Source organism: Podarcis tiliguerta, assembly GCF_965153285.1.
Source record: "Podarcis tiliguerta genome assembly, chromosome: 5".
In the NCBI taxonomy this organism is placed as follows: Eukaryota; Metazoa; Chordata; class Lepidosauria; order Squamata; family Lacertidae; genus Podarcis; species Podarcis tiliguerta.
In genome coordinates, this window is record NC_139538.1 from 26,714,983 (window position 1) to 26,735,506 (window position 20,524).

The following is a 20,524-nucleotide window of genomic DNA, read 5'->3' on the forward strand; positions in this document are numbered from 1 at the left end:
ATATGGCATCTAAAACAATCAATAGGATAACTATTTCTGGAACTTCCTTAGTAACTGAAAGAATGGATTATAATACCTAAGGAAATTCTATCGTTGTGCTTCTTGCTCAATCAGCATGTGGCTTTTGAGTTATAACTAAAGTTTGAAACGGAGAATTGAGTTATAAAGTGAACATTCTGAGCACACGTCTTGAAGTGTTATGGCTGTGATACAAACAGTTTCTTGTTTTCTCTGGGAATGTATAACACCCATGTTGCAAACCACTACTGAGTTCTGGGGTCACAGGTGGGCACCCACAAAATTTTCACTGTGGGTGCCTGGCCTCTGCCGCTGCTGCCCATTGCCTTACCTCTGACTGTCTGGCGCTGTGGCGCCTACTGGGCTGGGGCCTCCACCTCCACTATGGGGCCTCTATTGAGGCCCGCTGCAGCCATGCTTCTGGGGTACATCTGTGGCCACGGTGGGCCCCAACAGAGACCCCATGGTGGAGGTAGAGACCCTGGCCCCACCGCAGTGCAAGAGAGCTGAGCAGCAGAGGCCAAGCAGCACCAAATGATGTGACATCATGATGTTACATCACATCTCATGCGCCGCTGGGCACCCAGAGTCTGGGGCCCAAGTCAGCGCCTCTGTCTGGGGTGAACTCGAGATGTTACTTCTTAACTTCAGAGCTCTATGCAGCAGGGATGGGAAACCTGTGGCCATTCATACATTGCTCCCAACAGTCCCAGCCAACATGATGGGATGGTGTAGTTCAGCAACTCAGGAGAGACACAGGTTCCACACTCTTGCTATACAGCCTTGGTCTGAGATATACTGAAGAGACAGGACCCCTTCTCAATTAAGTACCTTCCCTTTCAATGAGCTCTGATAGCACTGCAAGTAACTTCCTTCTCTTATATTAGAGGAAGTTCTTCACTGTTAGTCCTGCCTGTACCTGTGGAACACTTTACCTGCTGAGATCTGCCATATCTGGAAGCATGTCTTTCTTAAGTGAGCTTTTGAGACCTTTATTTGTAGACTGTGGTTTTTTTTAATATAAGTGTCCGTCAAATTGATTTTACACAGTATGTTTCATCCTATCTACTAGTTCCTTTTGATTGATTTATTCAATTGGTCATAGTTATTTCATAATAATTGTATTTTATAATAACTGTATTCAATTTTAGTTTAAGTTTGTTTGTTTTCACCCTAAGAAACTAAATAAATTGAAAAGTGGGTTATAAATTGTCTAAACATTAAAGAAATAATCTTTTTAATGGATCAAATGATTCCTACAAAAAGTAGAAATGGAATTTTTAAAATGCAGTTGTGATTTGTTATAATTGACAGGGAGTTAATGCATAGAGAGATAAAACGCTAAGCAAACTGCAAAGTGGTCTTAATGAAACATTTGGCCGAAGAATACATTTCCCCTGCATCAGTGCACTGTACATTAGCTCACTAGACCAGCTCAAAAAGGGCAGCTTGTCAGAAATTAGGGGGCATCCAGTCACAGATATCTGTGCTGCACAATCTGTTCCTACTTTCACCACATCTTTCTTTCTTCTGATATTGCGAATCATAGCTGTCACTTCAACCCACAAAAGAGAAGCAAAGAAATCCACTAAGGCCAACACTGGAATAAGAACACAGAACAAGAATGGGGAACCTGTGTCTTTTTCCAGCCCCATAAACCAGTGATTGATTCAGGCATATTATTTGATGCTCATGTGATATATAGAGAGAAAGGAGGGGGAGGTCACAACCTAGTTGTCTGGTCTCTGCCATGCCAAGCCTTCTGCATTTGGCCTACTCTTTGAGATACCCTTCTTGCTTAGCAGTAACATCATGCCTTCCTCTCCCAAATTATCCATGGTATTTGACCAAAGAAAATGTCCATGCACCATGTTCTGCTGTATATACTTGTGTACTTATTCGGTATGCATTGTGAACTGCATAGTAAAAGGCTTTGTAATAGTCCAGTTAAGCATATAGAACATTAACTATATGTTGTTCTGCTCTGGGTATTTTGCTCTCTTAAGAACTTTGGTGTTTCTGTTACTCAGATTTCTTCATGGCATAATATAAAGGTGTTTATGCAAACAGCTGTCATTCATTGGCAGGAAGAGTACAGTCACATGCCAAAACTTTGCATGCCACCCACACAATCCACCAGCCACACGTGAAGCGGCTCTGTAAACATACCAATGTATGGGGCTAGCAAGTATGGCCCCATGATTCCCCTCATGCATTCCTTGAAAGATGAGACATCACCCCACCAACCCCAATAGTTAAGCAGTTTGGACCTCTCAAATGAATTGAAGTCTTGGTTCTTCCAAAGGTGCAACAGATTTGATCTGCTAGGTCAGTTCTACACCTTACTAGGAGATGTTCACTAGTACCGTGGCATAATGATGCCGTCAGGAGGTAGGTTTCTTGAGAGTTTGCCTAACATGGATCTAGGCAAAAGTAAAAAATAAATCCTTGTTCCACCATGTCTGACTGGTTATGCTCAGTACCCAAGGCTGCCTTACCCAAAAGCCTTACAGGGTCAAATGGTCCATTAGTGCATTCAGGGTTTATTCCAGCACACAAACACCTTATCCAAGCAGTGGCCATGAGGGTAACAAATTATTTAGTAAAGACCTTGCTGGTCCTTCTATTAAACAAGATGAAGCTATCCAGCTCGAGTACAAGATTTTTTTGTACAGACATCATTTAGTGTATCATCGTTTATTAATTTTTAATTTCATTATCACATGTTTTACCAACATGGGAGACACCCTTTGGATCGTCTGCCTCAGGCACCAAAACATCTTAGTGCATGTCTAAGTAAAGGGGACTGAATGCTTCAAAACATTGATGCGCCAAAGGAATGTTATCCAGACTCATGGAATCATTTACTTACTCTATAAAGCAGCCTGATATTATGACCATCAGAGCAAGAAAACACCAAGGTATGCCTGGGCCTTTGTTTTGCACTCTTGTTGATTGACATCCATTTCAATAGCAATGTAATCTGCAATGTAATTATAGGTGGCTGAGAGGACACATCTCCTGAAAAATTTTTATCTCAACATTTTGCTAGTTTTACGTTGTTTTCATATTATCTGCTCTCTTACAAATAAGCAGTTGCTTCACAATTAGTATGTTTTCCTGCATTCACCATTTGCTTTCTTTCTTTCTTTTTTTTAACAGGGTGGGTGTCGATCCAGATGAGGATCTGAAGATAGAAACTGCTACTCAGGCAAGTTGCAATTTAAAATAGAAACATTTGAAAGAGATCTGTGTTCAAACACATGTGCTTCACAGACTTAAAAAAATATCAAAAAAATCTCTGCTGTAACTTCCAGGAACCCCAAGGGAAATGACCACTTTTGCCCCCCAAATCACAATATTCCGACGTGAACTTCTTGCATTCTATTGACTCCCAGACTGTAAAATGAAATATAGTTTGATAAGGAGTTTCCAATGAACATGAATATATGTTGAAGAATAGCAGACTTTATGTTTTGGTATAACGAATGTCATTTGTAATCTGATGCATTTTTCATAATAAAAGCACTTCAGAAAATAGTTTAATCCCCAGGAATAAATCAGGGAATTATATATTATTCAGATTCTGAACTTCGGGGACCAAGTCTAGGTCAGGATATTATAAATGTGCATTTGCCATTTTAACATAACTGTCTGAATATATTTTAATACCATCTGTCTCTTCTGGAGTCTGTGGACTCTATTCTGAGAACTGAGCAGTTCCTGGCAAGGCTGAGCATGTAGAGTCAATCCCTAGTTTTTAGCACGTGTTCAATCATTTCTGCAAATCTCAGTTTGCATAGCAGTTTCTTGCATCTTCACCATTCCAACTCAACTGTCCACTTCATGCTTCTGACAAAGTAGACCTATGAATGCCCAGGCCACAATAAATGTGTTAAGACATAATCCAAGCCTATGATGTGGGCACTACCCACATGTAGAAGCTATCCACACAGCTCAACAGAACCATGTTTGCCCCTTTTCCTTTTCTTCATCTGGCCCCCTTCACCTGTGCAAGGCAACATGGATAACTTGCATCACATTAAGAGGAAGGGCCAGATAGGCATATGTAAGATGCACAGACTTTCCCCCCCTGTAGCAGCCCATTGTGCTACTTGCATGGGTACCATATCATCATGCTGCTAGTCTCTAAAGCAGGGGTGGGGCCTTCCAGATGTTGCTGGACTACAGCTCTCCTCATCTCCAAACGCTGGCCATGCTGACAGAAGTTGACAGGAGTCAGAATCCCACAACATCTGAAAGGTCACAGGTTCCTCACTCCACAGATTATATAAGTGCCCTTATAAGGATGTGGGCATTTCCAAACTATTGCTTTGTCGCTTTCAGTTTTGAGAGAAGGAAGGTGACAAGAGCCTTCTCTTGAAGTGGGGACTTCTGTCTTGTAGCCAGCAGTCAAGAACAGTCCCCTGGACTCACATTGGCATGGTTAAACTCAGCAGTGGTTGGCGGGACAATGCTGGCAGGGCAGGGTTGTGCACCTGGCTTCCCAACATTGAACGTCGCTGCCTCTTACTGAGAGCAGGGGTACTGGGAGCTTTGCATGGCAGTGGAGTCAATTTGATGCTCCTGCCACTGCGCCCACAGCAGCAATGCAGGCACGCAACCTTCCTGCACCAACCAGTCAGCCACTGCAGTTTACATTACGTTATCCTTATCGAAGCATTCACAACTTTTTGTGCCACGTCAGATCTGTCACTTCCCAGTGCATTTATCACTTGCCCTGCGACGGACTCATAGCTCATTTATTTCCACTCATCCACTAATAGTCTTTCATAATGCAATATTGTGAGACCATCAATAATGTTCAGGAATAATTGAATGCAGCCACTTCGCTGTGTTTCAAGCATGTTTAGAATACAAAGCTAGCCTTGATGTACACCAGCGGGGGAAAGGTTATCATTAAGTTTCCTCATTTATTTAGTTAATTAAAAAAAGGAAGAATTATTTCCTGCCTGCCCGCCATAAAAGACCTCAAGCTTGCAGATACAACTAGAAAAGGTTGCAAATAGCAACAGTATTCATGAAATCTTAAATCAGTGATAATAAAAATACAAATAGCAAGAAATCACAGCCAAAAATAAATAAATTCTAATCACCATTTAAATCTTAACTAACAAATTCACTCTGCTTTCTAAAAACAATGATGATGGTACCAGGTAAATATGTCTAGGAAGTGAGTTCCATGATTGTGGCACCACCTAGGCCTAGTGCCAGGGGTCAGCACCAAGGTAGAGGGTGGAGCCCACCACTATAGGCTAGAGGCTACTGTATGTGGGAGAGCCAGTGAATCTGGGCAGCATTCAACTAGCTCATTCCTTCAGTGCAAGGACTTTTGGCTGCACATCCCTTCCCTCTTCTCTCCCCATGCCCCCAGGGGGTCCTGTGGAGATGGGGAAAGTGCAGGGTTTATGTAGGGAATGGAGGGGAAAGTTCTGTTTTGCAAGTGGAAATCCTTGTGCTGATACAATGTGTATATTGGATACTGTCCACCCTGTCTGATAGTCACCTGCCTTATCCCCAAAGACGGTAGTGATCAGTGAGGCCGTGCAGATGGCTCAGTGCTGCTCACCTGCCTTCTGAACACCAAGCACTGCTGCTTGTTCTTGAGAGAGGGGAGAATGGGGAGCAAGGCATGGTGCAGGTATAGGGGTAGAGTCAATCTGATGCTTCTGCTGCTGTACCTGCACTGCACCTCAAGCTACCCCCCTCCACCAAAACTGGCAGCAATGCTCAGTGTTTAGAAGGCAGGTGAACAATCTCACCCTGACGGCACCATCTCACTTCCTGCTACCGTCTGGTGAGGATTTCATTGCCAAACAGGTTCATATAAATATAGTTTCCGTGGACATTAGGAAGGGCGACATGCTCTCTTATAGAACTCTGGTGTTGTTGCTGTTAGGAAAAAAATGAAATCTAATTTCTTCCTTACGATAAACAAGTATATTTTGTAAGAGTCATTCATTTGGCTCTTAAGTGCATCTCCTTGGAGAGACTTTTTATAGTACATATTTTGTTCAGGTGTTTTGGAAGAACACTCTGGGCCTCTTGTCAAGTCCCAGGGGAAAGCTGGCTAACTTAATGAAGATTTTAAACTCCTTTATTCTATTAAAACTGTTCATCGTTGTTGTCGTCGTCCCGTCCCCACTCTTTGGAGCAGATTCTACAGATGCTCAGGGAAGTACATGGGAGAGGAGGAGGAGATTCGGTTGCACAAGCAAAAAAGTCAGTGACACATGTGGAGCAGTAGTGTTGAATACAACTCTATATGGCCTAGGGTGTTTCAATAATAGTCAATATAATACAAGAATATAATATAATAGCCAAAATAATAAGGAATTTGGGGTGTGCATCCCAAAATAAGTTTGGGGACACTGTATGATATACTCACACCTCCAGGAAAGTGTCCCATTTGAGATGGTCTTGAATCACAGCTGACCAATATTTATTGGAAAACTCAAAGAACTACTATACAGAGAACTTCACGTGGCATCAGACAGACACTAAATGAATAAACAAATGCTTTATTCATTACTACATACATATTCTAGTCCCTTCCTATGTACAGGAAGGGGGGCCATGAGATGCAGTGCAGAACAGGAGACATCTCCAGCAACAACTAGCCACTTTGTTCAGGATTATATATAGAATCATAGAATTGTAGAGTTGGAAGGAACCTTGAGGATCATCTAGTCAGGACTATGCAGCTGTTCCATACAGGGATCAAACCTACAACCTTGGCGTTTATCAGTACCACGCTCTAACCAATTGAGCTGTATGTGTAGTATATCATTCAAAGCTACAGAGACATTTCCACAGGGTGCACTATAGGACAATGCTCCCCAGTCATCTTGTAAAACAACAGAGTGCATTTGAAATCAATGAATAAAATCTTAGAAACTAATTCCAGTGTTGGTTTTCTCACATGGCATGAGAAGGTGGACAGGAGGAAGGAAACATGTCATAATTATTGGAAGATTATGATCCCCGTAGCAATGACCTTTTTGTAAGCTATAAACAAAAATAAAACCAAATGACATCTAAGCTTGGCAGGAGCAAAATAGAAAGTATTCCCACCGCAGCAATGGAAAAGAAATACTGTTTTTATTGATCACAGAATACAGTGTCCCTCAGCAGCTTTTTTTTTAAAAAAATGAATCATTAATAAAAATAAATGCTGAGTTATTCTATGTGAGTACTGATGCAGCAAAGAAAAATATGGTGCTTGATCCAATTTGCTCAAAAACAGATCCATACCCAAAGATTAAAATCCTACATCACTGTAGGAGAAGACGGGTAAACAAAAAAGAAGTTAAATTTAGTTTATAGGTCAATCTATATGCTGGCGTTGGTAGGATTGCCATATTTGAGCAAAGTTGTTGAGCTTTGAGATATTTTTAAGAAAAATCACCAAAAACAACAGTGCCAACACAGGTTGCTATACATCCAGATTTTCCAAGACATTTCAATGATTTCCACCCGGACTCTGCTTCCAAATGCAGTATTCTGGATATATCTGGGAAATTCCAGACGTATGGCAACCCCTAGGCTTTGGGAACAGCCAAATTCATAGAAGATAAGGCTATCAATAACGACTATTTAATTATTTAAATGATTATAGACTGCTCATTGAAACATACAGCTAACAAAGTACAAGAAGGTCAATAAAACATCAATAGATACTAGTCACGATGGTTAGTTCCCATGATGGTTGGTGTGGTATTCCTCTGTGCTTTTATCATCCTCTCCTCGATGGCTAGGGAACATGCTCTGTGGAAAGTGCTCCCCTTGTGCCAGCTGGGATTCCCATATGTCTGTAATTCCCCATACATAGCTGGGATTCGGACGTATGGCAACCCCCATGTCATAAGTGTAAAAATGGTAAAGGAACCCCTGACCATTACATCTAGTCATGACCGACTCTGGGGTTGTGGTGCTCATCTCGCTTTATTGGCTGAGGGAGCTGGTATACAGCTTCTGGGTCATGTGGCCAGCATGGCTAAGCCACTTCTGGCAAACCAGAGCAGAGCATGGAAACGCCATTTACCTTCCCGCCGGAGCGGTACCTATTTATCTACTTGCACTTTGACGTGCTTTCAAACTGCTAGGTGGGCAGGAGCAGGGACCGAGCAACGGGAGCTCACCCCATCACGGGGATTTGAACCGCCGACCTTCTGATCAGCAAGTCCTAGGTTCTGTGGGTTTAACCCACAGCGCCACCCACGTCCCAGTCATAAGTGTATATTTCCTTTTTAAAAGCTCACTTTTTTCACTTTTTGAAATATGGCAGCCCAGCACTTGCATTCTGAGCAGGTGTGACTCAAGAGATAGGATTTCACTATTAGTCCACTATTGATTCGTAATACCCAAACTTTGGCCACAAGCCTCCAGACAGTTCTCCTGCAGGTAGATCCCAATGAAATTGATGGGAGCTGCACACAGGAAGATGCCTTATACACTGGTCCATCTAGCTCAATAACATCTGGTTATTCCCTGATATACACTGGCTGGCAGCTGCTCTCTGGGGTTTCAGACAGAGTTTTCTCCTAGCCCTACCTTGAGACTCAATGGATTGAACCTGGGACCTTCTGCATGCAAAGCAGATGCTCTACCACTGAGCCATGCCCCTTCCCAAGGTGGCTGGTGAAGTTAAGCACATCTGGATCTGCTCAGTACCTGAATGGAAGACCTCTCTGGAAACTCCATATATGAATCATTCAATTCCATGGAGCGGGGGGAGGTGGGATATAAGTATACTTTGTAACTAACAGTACGATCCTAACAATGTCTACTCAGAAGTAAGTCCTATTGAATTCAATGGGTCTTACTCCCAGGTAAGGGAGGTCAGGATTGCAACCTAAGTGGTAGCTGGTCTCTTAATGGTAAGCAATTTTAGTTGCTGTTTTTTTATTTAAAAAAATCTGTTTCTGAGCCCTTCTTAATAGTTAATCTGCTTAGTTTAAGATATAAATGGTGAACTGAAATGTGTTTAAAATGGCTTACATTTTTAATTTAGCTTAGCTGCTGCTTATAAAACATCTGCAGGTGTTTTTTTAAAAAAACTTTTTTCAAAAATATATTATTGCAGGCTGCAAATAACCTGGAAAGAAACACAACCAAAGCAGAAAGCGCTTGGCTCTTCAGAATATGGTATGGTTTTGACCACAAGTATCCTTTTATCATGCTAGCACTAATAATTTATGGGAAATAATTTCATTAAAGGTGAAAATAATTTAGATAAATTTAGCAAGGCAACTGGAATTTCCTTTAATTTTTAAGTACAGCGTGAAATTGAATCATATTGTTGCTACTGGGGGGAAATAGTGGCAGGGAGCTTAAGGTAAATCCGGAGATAGAGAAACACTGTTTTAAAACATTTCTAGAGACTAAGATTGAACAATTCTCAGTACACCTTACCTCAATAAAGGCATATTCGGTGTGTATGACAAATTATGACTCCATTGTCTCTCATGACAGACAGGTGCCAACAATAATTCAGAAACTCTTGGAAATAAAATAGTTGTTTATTTACTTGTGACACTTACTATCCTGCTTTTTAAATTTTTACATATACAAGTCCACAAGGTGACTTTCTGGGGTGGGGATGGGACCTGAATAACAGGTTGTATCCATTTGGTATCCCATGTCCTTCCATCAGTGGAATAGGGATTGAAGACCCATCATTCCTGACCAGTGGTCATCTTGACTATGGCTGATGGGAACTGGAGTCCAACAACATCTGGAAGGCTCCATGTTGTCTACTCCCTTCAAATCCAATATATCCTCAACAGATTTTTTTATTTTTTTTACAGGCAGCTCTAACTTTTATTGCTTCCCACAGTAGATAATTACTTTTCCCTTTGAAAATCCGTTATTGAAGTCATAATATGGAAAGATACTCATATGAAAACTGTGAGTAAATAAGATTTCAGATATAGTGTTCTACCTTTTTTTTTTTCCCGGGCGCAGCTAAAAATTCAATTTGCACTGCAGTATAAAAGGGAAAGGTGTTTAAAAATTAATGCCAAGTGGCATCAGAGCAGGCTTTAGAAACATGCTGATGCCATTTCTTCTTCAGAAAGAAAAGTCTGTGACTATGGATATCTTAAAGGTTATAAGCAATATACTGTGCACCAATAGATGCAGGAAAAGAGGGGGAAATGAGGGTTAGAAAGTGAGGCTCAAACTATACATTGGGTGGAATTATTTACTTCTATCCACTTTTTAAAAAATTGCCTGAGTCAATGTGAAGGAAGGTTGGCCATGGAGGCAGCTTAAGGCTCTCTCTTCCAACTCCAAATCACTCTAAGTTTCATTTTTGTTTGGTGAGGAAAAACGTACAGAACACTGTACTTTCCACTCTCAGCAGAAAATACACAGTATCCCAGCATCTTCTTTCCCCCCGCAGGTGAAAAAACAGCTTAGTGAGATGGCTTTTGAGATATTAAAGGGAAAGGGTTACTGAAATATACTCTGAATCGAGAGTGGATTTCATGCTCTTTATTCAGCTCATAGTGGTGAGGAGGAATGTAAGTTCCCCCACAATATCTGCTTTATATACATTATTTACACAATGGGCTGCACATGATTCGCTAATTTCAGGATTCTCCTGTAGGCCAATCAGGTTGTGGATTCACTTCCACCTGGAGCTGGATTGGGTGGCTCCTGCGGACCAGTCATACTGCTGCATTGTTCTAGGACCAATCAGACTGCTGCATTCTGAATCCTATTGTTCTAGGACCAATCAGACTGCTGCATTTTGGATCCTATTGTTCTAGGACCAATCAGACTGCTGCATTTTGGATCCTATTCAACTCATTACATAACAGTTACAAAGTGTTTCCCAATCTGCTCATTCTCCATCCTGACTTACAGCCCAACTGAACTAGTACTAGTTAAATCAGACTGGCACCTGCAATTCTGATATTTCATCAACTGCTGAAAATGTTTCCTCCCTCCCACCCTGAGTATTTCTAAAGAATTGATTTAATTCAGTGATGGTCATTTGTTCTGTACCGTATGATTTTCTCATTTAATGGTGTTTGAAGGATTTTATCGTACATAGCATTATTATCTTACGAGCTGGTGGTTAATCAATATTCTTATAATTAAATAAAATACTACATTTTGTGAGGGAAGGAGACAAGGCAGCAGGGTGTGCCTGAGAAACAGGAAACAGGGGGAGGAGGAAAGTGTTAGATGTATAGGAAAAGTTAAGAGCAGTGAGCAAGTTCATACCTTAGGCAAATGAAGTAAAAATTTGGAAGAGGAATGGATGAGGAATGGATGAGAGTTGGAGAAAGGGCAGTTGAATCTCTAATATAAATGCTTAATTGATTGTTCCTGAGGAGGTTCTGGCTTCTTCTTCCAAGCCATGCTTAAAATGGCCAGAAGGAAGTCACATGCCTGGATTAAGCTGCAAGCCTGGGTAGTGCATTTTTGACAGGCCCTTTTGTCGACCAGTTGATTTGTGGTGTTCCGTGCTTCAAACAAAAGTCATTTATGTTTGAAAAGAATTTGGAAATGACTTTTGAAATGAAAGCAATTCTACATTTTAAGAAGTTATTTCTCCCTTCTGTCATAAACAGTAATCTTTCTCTGGCATTCTCACTTACTGCAACTGCTGCCCTGCAATTATCGTACAAATGTATTTTCATTTTAAAGTAGCATTTTTACATATTATTCCTGCCAGCAGCTATATGCTCAAACCTCTGAAGAAATGAACAGTTCAAGCTACTCTAGCTAGGTCTGACAAATCTAAGCATTTTCACATGCTGAATCGTTCTCTCTGAAAGATGTTCTAATTCCTTAGAGACAGACCAATTATCTCAGTGAGATGGTTCTGCAATCTGTTTGTCCTTCCCTTTGCAAGATCAGCTACAGAATTCAAAAGCATCTAGTAATGTATTGATCATGCATCACTAAGAGCATATTGAGTTGGTCAAACAATGTAGTCAGTAAGATTGCTCATGCTCAGGGTCTGATGGATCTCCATATTTAGGTTTGGAAAGTGTTCATCTACCCACCTACAGGCCAGATTGATTATGACTTTGGGTGGTTATTCCTTCCTTGGCAGCATAAAGCTTCCCTCTCTTTCACAAGACACAGTGAACTATTTCCCCAGCAAGTACCGTTCTTCGTTGCTTATGTTTTACTATGGTTTGTGTTGTACAGAGGCAAGTTCTCACTGGGCAGTAAACCTAGCCTTGTACCACTTCATGCTGTTTTCTGTATGGAGGATGTATTCAGTCCTGTGAACCCCCTTCTGAAAACTGAAGAGCTATGGCCCAGACATGGACTTTCTACTTCACTGAAAACTGGGCCTCAGTTGATCTATAAAGAGACAGAGAGAGTATGGTCCTTTATTGGATGAGAAAGGGAAGGTGCTCTGCAGATTCAGACAATGATAAGAGTTTATAGGACATCTCTCAGTGGGCAGACCTTCAGTCATTCCATTTCCAATGTTCAGGCACAAGGGTGGTTGCTTACGTAGCCAAAACGCCAACACCCACACACAAGAAGAAGGTATCAACAGGCTTGTAGGAACCCTGAGACTTGCAGAAGTAAAAAAAAAAACCAAAAAACAACTCTTTTAAAAGATTAAAGAACCACTACCACCCAAGAAAAAACCCAGTGTAATGAGTACTGAATATACTAAGCAGCCACAGGTTGCAGACTGTAGGGGGATGGGAAACTGGGTGGGAGGATAAATGGGAGAGACTATCATACAGGAGGGCATGGCTGGCTGGAACACTAAACAGGAGCACTCCACACAACATTTTATTGAAGGTCTCACTCATACCATATATACCTTGCTATGAGGATGCGGGAATTAATCCAATGAAGCCCAGCTGCTCCAGGAACCTTCATCTCAACCAGAGAGCCACTGAATCCTAAACCTCCACATCCCAATAGTTCTTGCTTTCAGATTGCTCCCATTCTTATCTTGGATTTTTTTTCCCCCAGCCTGCCATATATCACTGCTTTTGTAATATAAGAGAACACCCAACTCTCATGAAAGTGTAGGGGGGAAATGCTAAATATCCTACCATTAATTTGTCTAATCTGAGGTGTTTTTCACATTTTAGGTAGCATCTTTAACTGGGCTTCAAATGGGATTTCATACATTAAACACGTGAGGGAGTGTAGCATCACTAAGCATGTTGTTGTTGTTTAGTCATTTAGTCGTGTCCGACTCTTCATGACCCCATGGACCAGAGCATGCCAAGCACTTCTGTCTTCCACTGCCTCCCACAGTTTAGTCAAACTCATGCTGGTAGCTTCAAGAACACTTCAAGAACACTATCCAACCATCTCGTCCTCTGTCGTCCCCTTCTCCTTGTGCCCTCCATCTTTCCCAACATCAGGGTCTTTTCCAGGGAGTATTGTTGCAGGCTATTGTGAGGCAAAGGAAATGATCGCCACCGCAGAATAATGGAGAGAATTCTGATAAGCGGACTTCTTGTTTAAGGTCTGTGTGTGAAAAAAGAAAAATATCAGAAACATTCTCTTTTGAGAAAGTTCAGTTCAGCTCTGTTCAGCTCAGTGCAGAGAATTGCAAATGGATAAATCTTTTGTTTCTTGCTTAGTTTCTGTGTAAATCATAGATCCACAGAATCTTAGAGTTGGAAGGGACCCAAGCATCATCTAGTCCAACCCCCTTCAACGCAGGAATCTCAGCTACAGCATCCATGACAGATGGTCATCCAACCTCTGCTTAAAAACCTCCAAGGAAGGAGAGTCCACCACCTCTCATGGGAGTCTGTTCCACTGCTGAACAGCTCTTACTGTCAGAAAAATTTTCCTAATGTTTAGTCGGAATCTCCTTTCTTGTAATTTGAAGCCATTGCTTCAAGTCCTACATTCCACAGTGGCTATTATTCCATTTCTGTGTTCATTGCCCTTAATGAAAGAATCGGAAAGCAACCTCTTTTGCTACCCTTTATTAATCTTGCTAGTCAACAGAGCCACACAAGAAAGCATTTTGGTTTAGCCTTTGCTCCAGCCATTGCTTGCCCTTCCAAGCCAGTTCAGTGTAATTGTATGTATTATATCAAGGGAAGAGCAAACCAAAGACTTGGTGAGTAATAGACTGTACCATGTTTAGTTTTTCTAAGCACTTTATTTCCCAGAAGATTTTGAAAGGCTGTGAGGGATTTTTGAATGGGCACTCATAACTCCAGAAAGCAGGTCGTATCAGGGAAGGGGAATGAACTTGGTGTTTTTATAAGCTACAGGAGAGTTCGGGCAGAAGGTAAAAGAGAAAGCCTGGAGTTTGTTGGTGTCTTCAAACTACCTACTAGAATAGGCATAAATATAATGGCTTATTGGAAGGATTTTGGACTGACTGTTCGAAGCTAGAAGTGCAGTGCATTGAACCAGCTACCAAGGAAGATTGTGGACTCTCTTTGAGACTAGCTTAGTGCATGTCAGGTTTACTGAATGCTGTCTCTTGGCAGGGAGTTGAATTATATGAAACATGGGTTCATTTGGGATTCAGTAGCTGTTGGATGAATCACAAGAGTGCCCTGTTTCCAAATTTCCCAGCAACTGTGAGTGACTAGATAATCAGGTGTGCAAATGGTCACCAAAAGTTTTTCCCAAATTGGCTGAATATGTCAGAAAGTAAAGGATGTGGTTTTCAGGATCCATCTTTCGTTTGAATAGGGTGCTTTATTCCAGAACAGTAATACTGTAGTTAAAAACTTGGAGTTTACAGGAGAAATTTAGATCAGTTTAATACCCAGGCAGGCACATATTTGTGAATCATGAATATGGTGGAAGTAACTCAGACTGGACACAAGTGTTTGGATAAATCAGGCAACTATCCAACCCTGCACCATGGGTGTCAGCCAGTGTGTTGAATCCTGGCGTGGTGGAAGGCAAAGATTTGGAATCCCACTGGGTATCCAGGGGGAGAGATGCCAGGCAGGCAGGCAGGCAGGCACCATACCCCAGTCTAGGGTATGTTTTGATCCAATCTTCCCCTTATAGAATAATTATAGAATTATAGAATAAATTATAGAATTATAGAATAAATTATAGAATTATAGAATAAATTATAGAATTATAGAATAAATTATAGAATTATAGAATAAATTATAGAATTATAGAATAATTAGGGGCACTCTTCCCACCTTGGATCAAATCTATGCTTCCAGAAAGCTGCAGAGATAGTGCAGGATAGTGCACACCCCAGAAATGATCTCTTTCAGCTTCTGCCTTCTGGAAGAAGGTACAGGGTTATAAAGACTAGGACTAGCCGCCTGAGAAACAGTTTCTATTCAAATGCGATTTTGGTTTTAAACGCAGTGTAAGGTAGTCTCTATGGGAGTATATTGTATTTAATTATGGGGTATCAGAGTTTTCAGGGGGCTAACCAGGCTGGGATAGCAGGGATAGCAGGCTTGTTGGTTTCTGAATGTCTGATGTAGATTTTCAATTTCGTTGTTCTGTATGGGACAGTGACAATAAAGATTATCGTATCGTATAGGGGCCTCCTTTGCTATGCCATTTCTGCGTGAGGTTGTGACATTTTGAGATCACCTAACATTAAAAAAAAACATGTCACTGAGAGAAAATGGAACCCCAAGGGCCAGATGAGGTTGGGAGGGCAGGAATCCTTTCCACCCTGTCAACCAGCAACCCAAGTAGCCCAGCGAGGCTCTAACACTGAGGGTCGGTAACTTGTAGGGCAAAATGGCCCTGGACCCTCATGGCAAAGACCTTTTGAAGGCCTCAGCACCTGCCATCCATAATATCTCATGGGAGCACCGCTGGGAGATGAAGCCCTGCCTCCACACCACCAGGCAGTCACCCCTTGCAGAGGCACACACAGAGCAAGATGTATAACAAGCAAGGAACAAAGTGAGTTTAACTGGAGACAAACCTGATTGAGAGAAGCAGGGACAGTCCAGCCTTTCTTGCAATGCATTCATGTTAAGGGTTGCTGAGTACCACACTGCAGTTCCATTGGTCTTTTTTAGTTCACTTGTTATCCAGCTCAGAAGCATGTTTTGTAGCATTTGTGTTTTACAGTAGCGGCTTCTTCATCAGTGATGCAGAATAGTGTCTCTGTGTCACAAACAGTTAAGCTTTAAAAATTCCTTGTGGCTTCTCCATGGAAATTTGCATTTGCTAGAGAGTATGAACTATTTTGGGGCTGTGCATAAATGGAATACTTAATATAGAATTACATTATAATGAAATATGCAATAATGCAAGGGCTCATAAAGTGCTTTTCATGTACTGCAGGCATCTAAAAGCTTTAAATGCATAAAATATTATGCTGGACAAATGACTGTATATTGGGCCTATTTAATTAAAAATCTTAGACTATTATATTGTGTTAAGAGGTTGGTTGGTCTTTTCTCTAAGCTACTGGACACCCTTGAAGATATCACCCAACTTAGCATGAGGTATCCTGAGATGAAGGAGTAGGTTTCCATGTGTGTTTAAACGAAGTCAGACATGTGTTTTGAATCAAGATGGTAGACCAAACTATTCCAAAGTGTACTGATTTGGATGGCCCGGAAGATATTGCCACCCAATGTGGTGTAATGGTTCCAAGTTGCACCAATTTGTATACCTCTGAACATATTATACTTAATTTGGTGTGACAGATCCACTGGTGGGGCCTGGACTGACTCCAGCTGCAAAAGCTGATGCTGCTAAACAGACTATTGGCCTGGTTTTTTTGTCTTTAGTTTAGATTTTGTTGTGGTTTATGTAGAAATGGTTCAGTTTGGTTTTGGGTTTTTTTAATGTTTAATTTATTGTTTGTGACTACTTTTGTTATGTTAGGGTTATGTAGTTTGTCAGATTGTAAGCCATCTTCAGCATGGTTTGAACTGTGAAAAGGCAGCATACAAATAACATTATGTATATATATGTGTGTGTGTGTGTGTGTGTGTGTGTGTGTGTGTGTGTCACATGCAAAAAAAGAGGCTATTAATTACAGCATTGTGCATGTCCATCAGAAAGGAAAATACAGTGAATAGGTTGGCAGGCTGTATGCTGCTATTTCTGACCAACATGTTCGAAAGGGCAAGCAATGTCCAGAGGAGAAATGTTGTCATTGACATTCTGTGAATAATATATTGTGCATTGACCATCTCTGCAGAATATTGGTTTCAGGCTGCTACTGCTATGGAGATGATCTGTGACGAGGGCACTAATCTGTGATGGTGAAGGCACCCATTTCAACATTTTACATGAGTGTTCCTTAACTATTACGTACTTTGATTGCCCCCAAATAGTCTGAGTACCTCCCTATATCATACCTTCCAACATGACATGACCCAAGTCTGGGACACCATCTTCCGGGTTCAGAATCCTGCACGTGACCCACATGAGATTGCAGACCCTTAAAAAGTGCTTTTTGTTGCAAGACCTCAGCCTGAAATTGCACAAGAGCAAGGCACCCAAAATGGCCACCATACTCTTGTGGGGATGGGTGGAATGGGATTTCCCATTTTTTTCCGGGACAGTTGATGGGTATGCTCTTATATGCTCTTATTGTGCAGGTTGCAGTGTTGTTGCATTGGAGCAATGCCACCAACACAGCAAAAAATCAGATAGACTCTATCTGATTTCTAACCTAAGTAGTAAATGGTGGTTCATGTAGAGCAGAAGAGGTGTGTGTGGGAAAGATCTCATTGCTACTGCTGCCTCTCTTTCTGTGACATATGATAACTGATTTGTCTCCATTGCATTGGAAACAATGGAAATGCTCTGGTGTTCTGGTCACCATTCTGAATCATATCACAAAGTATTGTTCCCACCACCGTCACCCTTCTCTCTTTAATAACACTATGATTTAGTTTGATTAGAGCAGTGGTGTCCAAACTTTTTTCAAAGAGGACCAGATTTGATGAAGTGAAGGGCGGGGGGGGGGGGGGCGACCAAAGGGCCAACCAAAGTTGTTGACCTTTTACCCCAAAGTTGTTGAGCTTTTTTAAGGATTGAACTGCCACAGGGGCCGGGTTAAACTGACCAGCAGGCCCCCGAAATGGACTTTGGACATGCCTAGTTTAGAGTAATCTGGTCAGTATCCTTACATCCAGCTCCTGCGTCTCCAAGACACCCTGCCTGTGAAACTTCTAGAAGGACAAAACACAATAGTGCTGTGCGAATGGATGAGGCAGATATTTAGGAGATTGATCACATATCACACCAGGGAGTGTCTGGAGGAAGACAAGGAAAGTTAATGATGATGCTTTAAGAGGGGCCCTGATGAGTTTCAATATACCCTTAAGAAAAGCACACTCGTTAAAATTGATAGGTCCACACAGATTGATTGAAGTAAAAGAAAGAACGAAAGAAATCCTGTCAAAGCACATGCGGGTCTAATGTACGATCATGTTATGTTGGTCCATATTTCAGTCGTGCTGTGCCGTTTTATTATTATAATTAGTCCAATATTTGTGTTTGGTTAATTATTCAGAAGCAAAATTGCTTTCCACAGTAACAGAGGGGTGACTTTAGTAAAAGTGGCAGAGTCGGGTTCAGCCTCATAGAAGAGCTACACAAACAAAAAGAATTCTGGCCCATTGTAAATGCCAAAATAGCCTCCCATTCACTTTTAAGAGCATTCTTTGAAATAAGAGCCTTGCAGCTCGAATGTTCACTGAAAAGTAAATTCCATTTGAATTAAATGTAAGTAGCCTTGTCTTTTCCGCATTTGATGTGACCGGGGGTTGACATCGATTTAACTATTATGCCATCAGAGAAAATTTTCAAACAATTGCAAAACCTCCAGATGTTAACACAAATGACATATTTGTGTTGTGTTTGCAGAATAAATGTTTTAAAGGAAAATGCACTGAGGGGAGGGTGGGAAATCAGCTAGACGGTCTGAAAGGCACCCAAGCATCCATCCTCATAGCAAGTCAGATAGCTAATAACCACTGCTGAGGCAGTATCTTCCAAGCGTGATTAAAGCTAATAAATTGATAAAGATTTCTCTGTAGACGTAGGCATTTTGCCTACATGCCTTGCTGCACCAGATACTCCTGCTGAATTGCAAATGCATTTGCGGATCACGCCACTTGGGCCAGGCAGGTGCTTACTATAAACTGTTTCTTAAATTATGAGGCATGGCTCTTGCTCAGAAGTCTCAAAAGAGCCACAAGACTGCCAAAGAGGTGCACATAAAATTGCCTGGCACCTGTGCCCTACGTGAATGGAGTCAGCCTTTTCACTGGCAGAGCTCATACAGCATGCCTTACCACAGGGATCACTGCACAGATCCTCATTGCTTCTCTATGGAGTCACCTGTAGGAAGCCCCATTTCCCTTTCCTGAAGGACCCACTCAAGAGCTCAGGCCAAGAGTAAGTACGTACCACAGAGACAGGTCAGCTGATGGCAAAATGAGAGGCCAGATGGGCTGGAAGAAGGACAAAGCAGAAGGCTGGCTGGAGACCTAAAGGTGTAGAAGGAGGACCTCTGCTCAGTAGGTAGCTTCACCCAGCAAATCTGCAAGTTTTCTATATCCCTTAATGGCACCAAATTGACCCTCCGGCATTACCTGAATTCTCACACAAAGAGGAACATGGCTTCTTGTGGTCTCCTCCAAGCTGGAATGGTCTATCGTTTCCTCTCTAGTTAGCAACCATGATGCCATAGGGATCTGGTGTCTCAACAGGGCTCCTGATTCAAGCCCTGCACCAGAGTGTCTTGGAGTCTCCCATTGTGCTGGGCCATCTTGGTACAAGTCAAGCTGGTGTTTTCAGGGATATCCCAGCCAAAGCATTGTAAGTTCCCTTTGGATCCAGCTATTTCTGTGCAGATCCCTGGCCTTTCCTAGGGATGTAAGAAGGTACTGTTTTCCGTTCTGCACTGTATTCATTGCACGCAGAGCTGTTTCCATTCCACTGCAGTTCATTTTCCATTTAAAAAAAAAACTATGTTATTTGTCAGCTCTGCTGAAATTAGGTAACTAATGTAATTTATATAATGAATTACATCTGTTACATTATCATTACATTATTCCACCCCATTCATTTCAATGCAAAGGACACACGATGAACATGTAGGGAAGTCATCAATTACATATTGTTTACAGATTGAAAGCAACAGCCACCACTTCTGTTGCAGACATGGGACAAATAAGTGAGCATCAGTCGTTTCACTCCTCTTTCTGTTTCTGTTGAAATTCTGTGACATCCCTAGCCTTTTCACTCATATCTGGGCAGATCTAAATCCTCTGGGGCCCTACCCTGCTGCCGTTGTGCTACTGTTTGACTATCCCCTGTTCTTCCTATTTTTAACAGAATGTTGGGCATGAATAAATGGTGTACCAGACTCTTTTACATATCGCTAAGCAGAGAGCAAGGTGGAGCAAAAATGGTGGGGGGCAAAAGCAGAGGATCATTGGTAGAAAGCTAATAAGGAACACAGAAAGGAAGTCAGCAAAGAAGTGCAAAGGACTATTGTGTGATGAGAAAATAGTATAGGAGGGGAAAAGGCAGTGGGGGAAAGGAACAC

General features: G+C 41.6%; 1 protein-coding gene across 2 annotated transcripts in view; it reads left to right on the forward strand.

Moving 5' to 3' along the window:
• SLC9A9 (solute carrier family 9 member A9) overlaps nt 1-20,524 on the forward strand; it is a 249,304-nt gene that overhangs the window by 183,637 nt on the left and 45,143 nt on the right. For both annotated transcript variants that reach the window (XR_014511863.1, XM_083442758.1), the window contains exons 13-14: nt 3,181-3,229; nt 9,125-9,204. Coding sequence is in view for 1 of the 2 variants with exons in the window: in XM_083442758.1 (XP_083298884.1) it covers nt 3,181-3,229; nt 9,125-9,204 (129 nt within the window). In the remaining variant the exon portion in view is untranslated. The remainder of the gene's footprint in view (nt 1-3,180; nt 3,230-9,124; nt 9,205-20,524) is intronic.